Source organism: Silene latifolia, chromosome 1 (assembly GCF_048544455.1).
Source record: "Silene latifolia isolate original U9 population chromosome 1, ASM4854445v1, whole genome shotgun sequence".
In the NCBI taxonomy this organism is placed as follows: domain Eukaryota; kingdom Viridiplantae; phylum Streptophyta; class Magnoliopsida; order Caryophyllales; family Caryophyllaceae; genus Silene; species Silene latifolia.
The window spans coordinates 1,465,276-1,473,450 of NC_133526.1; the positions used below are offsets into that span (position 1 = coordinate 1,465,276).

At 39.5% G+C, this 8,175-nt stretch overlaps 1 protein-coding gene across 1 annotated transcript; it reads right to left on the bottom strand.

Moving 5' to 3' along the window:
* Nucleotides 1–648: 648 nt before the first annotated feature.
* LOC141642532 (putative lipid-binding protein AIR1B) lies at nt 649–1,147 on the bottom strand. The gene has a single exon (XM_074451403.1). The coding sequence runs from the start codon at nt 1,138–1,140 to the stop codon at nt 649–651; it is 492 nt and encodes a 163-aa protein (XP_074307504.1). The 5' UTR covers nt 1,141–1,147.
* Between the last annotated feature and the right edge of the window lie 7,028 nt (nt 1,148–8,175).

The following is an 8,175-nucleotide window of genomic DNA, read 5'->3' on the forward strand; positions in this document are numbered from 1 at the left end:
ACTAAAGCTGAGAGTAGAGGAGATAATCATTTAATTGTAGATATATTTGTTGGATAACAACTGCATTAAAATGAGGTGGATCATCAAATAACGTCTGAAAATTATTCCTAAATTAGAAAGGTAAATAAATGAGCGAGACACGCAAAAATGAAATAGAGCTAGATAAACAAATACTTAAGAAACTCATAATCTACAAGGTTCCAGCTTAGTGTTGTGCCGAAGTGTAATAATTATACTCTTTCTGTCTCAGTTATATGTTTATTTTTTAAATATATTATATGAGATATTTTAAATAAAGATAACCAAATAATTGAGACAGAGAGATTAGAAAGTACGAAGTAGTAAGAAAAATACACTCAACAAGTAAAGTAGACAAAATTATGTATTATACATTCAAGAAAGTAAAATTGTTATAGTACATATTACACTTGAAGCAAAGAGATCAAGTATAGAGTTCATTGTAATAGATGATTTCAAGTCAATTAAGGGTAACTTAATTAATCACCAATACAACAAATTTAAAACATAAACATAAATACAAGAAATATATGAAGAAGAAAATGAGATATATAGTACCACTAAGGTAAAGGTGGTATATATTATTTTGTATTTTTTTGATGAGCTTGCATGGTCTTAGGTGCTTAAGACTTAAGAGCACTGGAAGCCGGAGGCGTCACCGGCCTTGTTGCAAAAGTTTAGCAACAAGCTTAAAGATATAGGAACATTAAGGCTAATACCTAAGACATTAGCTTTAATGGCAGTACAAAGGCATATTGCTGCATCAAGGTCAGTCAAGCCACTAATAAGACTGCAACATTGACTTTTTGGTGGGGCCCCGAGCACTACACCGAGTAATCCGGGAAGGACATTAGCACATGCTGCCAACTTAAGGATGTCAATGGGGCATTTGTCACCTCCAGTTGTGGGTGTTGTTGGACCGTGGCCTCCAGATGGGGGTGTCAGTGATGGTGGTGTTTTGGGTGGTGTTGAACCGCCACCATGGTGGCCGCCACACGAATGACACGATGGTGGTGGACTTGGCGGTGGTGGGCAAGGGACATAGTAATTAGCACTAACCAAAGTGAAGAACATAAGGTTAAGGCATAGAAGGTAACTTAGTGTCATAATTTGTGAAGCCATATTGAAAAAAAAAACTAACCTTAAAGCTAATAATGAGCTTTTTAGGCTAAGATAGTAGTGGAGAAGGATGTTTTGTATAGCATATAATTGGAAAGATTTGATAATTTAAGTTCAATATTTGCTTGGTATTTATAGTGAAAAAACATGAAGACTTTTCAACGTAATTTTTTCCATTATAAGAAAAATTCTATTTGAAGAAATAAATTATATTATTCTTAATTAAGGGTAAATAGTGGTACATGGGCCATGTGAAGAAAGTTTTTAAGTAAAATCCTGGCCCAAATGATGGACTTGGACTTTCTCCCAAATATTAGTGGCCCACTTATCGTATAATTGGGAGTTGATTGATAATAATATCGTTCACTATGTAGTACGTATAGCATTGTGTAAGAGTGAACAAGTTCTACTTTAAACCTTGGAATGAAAGAACGACAATGTAAATAAATGATGGAACGAAAAGAGTACATACATATCTGATTAATTATTGGATCGAAATAGTGGAATGTGAAGGATCGAAATATGAGCAAAAGAAAACGTGAATTGATGCACGTGTATAAAGCAAACGTATACAACTCCACGAAAAAAGTATGTCTAACCTCTTAATAAAATACCAATTGAGAACAATTAAAATTGTTAAGTTACTAAATCCGTTATTGTTGTGCGGAAGCGTGAATATCCCGTGTTGGGCCTCTGCTGCATCTGTGTCCACAACCTATAATAGTACGATATTGTCCGCTTTGGGCCAAGCCCTCACGGGTTTCCTCTTGGGCTCCTTCCCAAAAAGCCTCATACTATTATATTTTATAGACACTTATAAAGATGAGCTTCCATCTTTATTCTACCGATGTGGGACATGAGTTTGCACCCTAACAATCATGAAACTAAATCAACCTCAACCCAAGTACAGATGACAGTACAGATCGAATACATTATATAAGAACGTATGTAATATGACAGTTATTACTATCTGAAACAATTTCTTGGACTATAGTTATTATCAGTTAATCTGTTGATTTAGATGATTATCTCACATAATATCGAGATTCAGAAGTTCATGACCCTAGAGATTCATGTTTAAGTAAAATTAATCCCTAAAATCTCACAAGTAGAATACAATACAAAATACAACGAACAATCGAGTATGTACGTGGTTTATAGGAATGAAAAAAAAAACTTTAAGTGGTTTAAAAATGATTCGCTAAAAGATAAATGGGTTAAACATGACCTGCTAAAAATAAATGGGTTAAACAGGTCGGGTTAGATTATAGAAAAATTAAAGGGGTTGGGTTAGGGTTGAGACAAATGACCCGTTTATATAATTGAGTCGGGTTAGGATTGGGGTAGTAGTGACCCATTTAAAGTTGATACGAACACGACACAACTTGATCTGTTTACCAGGTCTATAGTTAAAAGAGTACTAAGAACTTTACTAAAGTTATTACATGTGTTATCTTTTCGTTATCTTTTCCTATAAACTATATACCAAACTCGAGTGTGAACCAAATATCAACACATCTAACAAATTCGCCTCTATTATAATCAATAATTAAAGAAATTGACTAGGAATAAAGTTAATGTGTATATGATTTACATACATTGAGGTATTCACATTTATGATAGTGTACGTACGTGATATCTATGCATGGTTTATGCATTTTATGAATTACTATTTTATGAAGCAAATGCCGACCTAGTAATCGAAGGTCCTTATTTGTCTTAACGTAAACCAAGTTGCAATTTTGGAAAGAAAATAAACTAATTTGATTGGGTACGTTATCCACTATATACCTGTCTAACACAATCAACTAAAAAAATACACTAAACTTTATAAGCCTATTATCCCAAAAATGAGGAATGAAAATACTTATTTTTAAGCTGTTTGGGTGGATTATTGATTCAACCCAAATATATCAGGACACTTTTAAATAAGCGGGTTATTCGTGTCGGGTTCGTGTCAAAAGAGTTCAACCCTAACCCGCCCCATTTAAGTTTCGTGTCGTGTCCGTGTCAACCCAATTACTTAAATGGGTCACTACATCTTGACCCTAACCCGCTAACTTCGTGTCGGGTTCGTGTCGTATTTTCGGATCGTGTCACTAATTGCCACCTCTACTTTTAACCATTAAAATGAGTGAAGGAAAAACGTCATTTACTTTCTTTTCCGCGTATATTATACTTGCAATGACCAGGGGAGAACCTACATAGTAGCAAAGGGTAGCACTCGCTACCCCAAATTTCTAGAATATGATTAAGATTATCGACTTTTGTTACCCTATTTTTTTTTTCTAGGTTCGCCCCTGGCGATGACCATCAAAATCACCCTTTCATTCTCAAATTAACAAAAATAGGGGACATATAAGGAAATTACACTTTAACTTTTTTTGTTTTTGCGTGTCAATTATAGACTTATAGGAGTATTTGTCAAGTTATTCCACTAAGAGTTTACTTTGGATATTTGCAAAAGGATATATGCTAGAGTTGCATTTACACAAGCAATTGGTCTCCCTTTTGACGGGTTACCATTTGTGGCGGATATTTTGTGAGTTAAAATGGTAACAAAATGGGTTAGTGGAGAAATGGGACCACATGAATAGTGTTGCAGAGAGAGAAAAAGTGAGTACTTTGTGAGGTAAAATGATATCCATCACTCAAGAGTGACGGATATATGCCGTCACAAACAAGAATTTGTGTTACACAAGTTCGGATCCTCTTCATCAAGATGGTTTATTTTTATCGATACTTTATTTGCAAAAGTATATGTCTCAAGTAGTTTTTACTCGTTTAGTTATTTTGCATTTAGTTTACTCGAGGACGAGTAAAGGTTTGGTTTGGGGAGATTTGATACGTGTATTTTATATAGTCCTTTTTGGCATTTTTATGCACGTATTTCTATGCTATTATCGTAGTTTTATGCTACGAAATGCCCCGAATATGCTACTTTGGTTTGTTTTGTTCTATTTGCAAAAATGGACCAGAAAATAGTGTAATCGAGCCTTTTACCGTCCGTTTAGCATGCATTTGGAGGAAGAGTGAATTTGGAGCGGGAATGTAGCTGTCTTGAGATGCGCAAAGAAGTAAGATAGCTAGGCGAGCAAAGGAAGAACTTCAAATTGCTAGTGCCTACTTTGAAGAGCCATATCTCGAGTTCTACAACTGATTTTCAGGTGATTTCAATTGGAGATGAAAGCTTGTCCTCTTAGCTTTCCAACGCCACCAGAATCGTCTTGTTACCCAAGTAACGAAGAAATGACAGCCGTTTGAAGTTCAGTGCGCGAAGCAGGAATTGTGCGCTGGAAAGTACTCGATCGAGTGCAATTTTATTCAATCGACTCCTTTTTCTACTCGATCAAGTAGTTGCATTTTAGGGTTTACTCGATCGAGTAGATTTTCTACTCGATCGAGTGGTTTGAGCTTAATTTTGTTCGATCGAGTGGTTTCAAACCACTCGATTGAGTGGTTTCTCATTGGGCTCAGGTTTTTTAGCTTTATTTTGTTTCTAGCTCAAATAAAATCGTCTTTCCTATAAATAGGAAGACGACAGAACACTTTAGTATCTCTCTTATCATACAATACATCACTTTTACAATACTTTTTCCCTGTTACTGTTACTTATTGCTTTCCTCTCTTTTCCGGATGTTTTCACTGTAACTTTCTCTCTTTCCTTTTTCTCCTTTATTTATGTTTATGTTTATTTCTCTCTTTATTTCCGTTCTTCCCTTTATTATGTCTAGCTAATTTCTCTCTGCTAGGATTAGGGGATTCGATGAATGAACGTTAATCGCTAATTAGTTTGTAGATTGGTCGTTGTGGTTTTGTCTTTGTTGTTAATCGCTGCTCTTAATTGTATCTAGCTGATTGAATCGATGCAATTAGCCTTTTTAACCTTGGTAAGCCTTGACCTAGACCGGAAGGTTGGAAGGGGTGAGACCCGCAGTGAATAATAGAATACTTTAGTGAGGGCGGAAGCTAAGCTATTAGTGTTTTAGGGCGAATTGAGACCGGAAGGAGATATTCATTGCCCCTTAGACCGACACATCGACTAATATGTGACCTTAACTGCAATTAATTGGCATTCATTGATGAACCGACATCCTAATTTCTTTTCCCTCTGCTTAATTTCTTTTATCTCTATTTCTCTTGCCTTAATCTCGTTAGTTTAGTCAAAACAATCAAACCCCCATCTTGTGACCGTAGACAGACCGAATAGACAAGTAGATAGTGACCGCCTCCCTGTGGAGATCGACCCTACTTACCGCTGACTTCTGTTAGTAGTATCTAGGTATTTATTTTTGGTACGCAAACGACAGTATCAATTTACTCGATATTACTTATAATAGATGAATTTAATTAGCAATAAATATGAATGGTTATAATTTAAATAAGGTGGTATATATTGGATGTTTTTTTCTTGTAGTTTGATGGAAATAGTATATATGGGAATGTATGTCATTCGATTTCATTACATGTTGTTTTGTTGTTGCTGTATTGTTGTTGTTATGCTGTTTTGCTGCTGCTGTCCTATAGCTGTTGTTTTTATTTGCTGTTGTTTCAATTGTTGTTGTAATATTAGTGTTGCTATTTTTAAGTGCTGTTTTTGTGCTGTTCTTGGCTGATTTTGCTCTTTTGGGGCTGATTTCGGGATTGTTCATATCCCATACTTGTTTGTTTTGATTTCTATATTTCACGGTGGATTTTCGTCATTGGGTTGTGTAATTATTCTATGTTTGGTAAGTAAACAAGGTGTGTATCGTTCTTGTTCCGGGTGTAATTCCAGAGCAAGTATTGTTACCACCCGTGGCTTGTAGAATGATGTCTTGAGTTGGATTCCTCGTCTCTATCGTTCCTCTCGGCCTCTCCTGCAACAATGAACGAACTGAGGGCTTGGCTTTGTGCCAAGCGTACTCACTCCGACGCTCAAGTCAGTAAACTTAGAGGGATAAGTTGTTATTACTTGGCTAAGGATGTATTGTAGAGAGATAAGGAAGATATTACCAGATGAATATTGATTCTTAGGTTAATTTATGGATCCTTTCCTCAATGAAGGTTGAGGAGTATTTATAGGATTTCACCTTTTGTCACGTAGTGGCCAAGTGGCCAAGTGGCTAGCAGGTGGAAAGACCGTTCTACCCTCGGCCGATGAACCCATGGCAGGCCGGCCGAGGGTCTTGGATATGAGTACGCGGATATGTGTCCCTACCGGTGGTGGTTGACAAAGCCGAGACCCCAGGTGACAGCCGATGGGTTGCATCGGCTAGACTGCTAAGTCGTTGACTTTCTTTGTGGATATCCTTGACCTTGCTCAATATGTTGACTTGGTCACGGTGCGGGAATATGCCCCATCAATTTGCCCCAGCCGTAGTCTATGCCGTGGTATGGGCTCCGATGTATCTTTGAACGTATATTCTGCGAAAGTAATTTCAAAACTTTTTCTCAGATCGGCTTCTTCTATCTCGGCCTGGTTCTTCTTAGGCCGTACCATATCCCCTCTCCACATGGATGTGTAAAGGGCATCCGATGTGGAAAAGGAAATGACGCGCGAGACCAGGGTTGGTAGTGCCGGTTATTTTTGATTGCCCCCAGGCCGGTGCTGCCTAGCTTGGTTGATCATGTGGCCGGCGGAGTGCAGATACCTAGGAATTTGTTGAGGAAGATGAATGGGCGAAGAGAGGTGAAGGGGCGTGTTGAAGACGCTGACTATCGTTGCATTGATTGACGTTTGACTGTTGCGACGATTGACTTTCCATGGTTGCATGTCCGACACGTGTCTGTTAGGCGATTGGGTGGCGCTTCATGGGTCAGTTTCTGGATTGGTCCTTCTTCATGGGCTTTTCCCTATAAATAGGGCAGTTATTCCGTGAAATTGGCCACCAATTTCATTCACCAAAATTTTCTTCTCTCTAAACTTTCAAAGGCTTCTTTGTCTTCTAATTTCCAGAGTTGTTACTCCGGCGAGTATTTTTCTTCAAGGTAAACAAACAAATTTCCTCACTTCTTATTTTGTTAAGTAGTCATTGCTATCATGTCTTCTGCTGACGCCGGGGCTAGTACTTCTGCGCCGGGGGGTTCCCCGTCGCGTCTTGGTGAGGAGGAGAAGCTAGATGCCCTCCTGATGAGACCTGGGGGCCCTAGGTCTCCTTCTCCTGAAGTTGATCCTCAAATTTTGGAGGAATGGGAGGATGACGATGATGTCGATGATGACGCAGACGATTTTGGTGATAACGCTGAAAAGGCTCGTCCTAAAGAGGGGAGGCAGTACGTTATGGATCACGGTGACGCCTGTAAGGTCCGCCTTGACCGTGCTTGGACCCATAAGTTCGCCAGTTGTTCCGGCGAGAAATTTTTCGAGGGCCATTTCTTCTTTGGCAGGGGGTACAAAATTGTTATCCCTGAGGAGGGTCAGGCCGTCTGTTGCCCCCCCGGGTCACATCGGCGTATACATGCGGCATTTGGAGTACGGGCTCCGGTTTCCGCTGAATGAGTACGTTATGGCCATCATTAGGGCCATGAACGTTGCCGTTGCCCAACTGCACCCGTTGGCTATGAGGACCATAGTCGGCTTTGTCTGGCTTTGTCTCTTCAAGGGAGAGGCCCCAACGGTGAATTTATTCCGCCGGCTTCATCACCTTCGGCCATCAATCTCTGGCCGCGTCGGATGGTACAGTGTGCACATGGAGCAGGGTTATGTCTCTGTTGACAAAATTACTTCTTGCAAGGACTGGAGAGATCGGTGGGTATACGTTAAGGTCTTGGATGACTATCCGCCGCCCCCGCTCCTTTCAAAGACCAAGTTAATTTGCGGTGCGAGACTAAGGCGGAGCATGATAGATGGGTCACCCGGAAAAAGCTCAAGATGGATGCCGCAAGGTCCTTCTTAAAGAGGATGAGAAACGCGATGAGGCTTTTGAGGCGGACAAGAGTGGGGTGCCGAAAAGATGGATTCCCCTAACGCAGATCATTCTTCAGGATGAGCCGCTCTGCCATGTCGGCCTCATACCGGCCCTAGCACAGGGTGAGTGGGGTCGGTGTGAGGCCCAT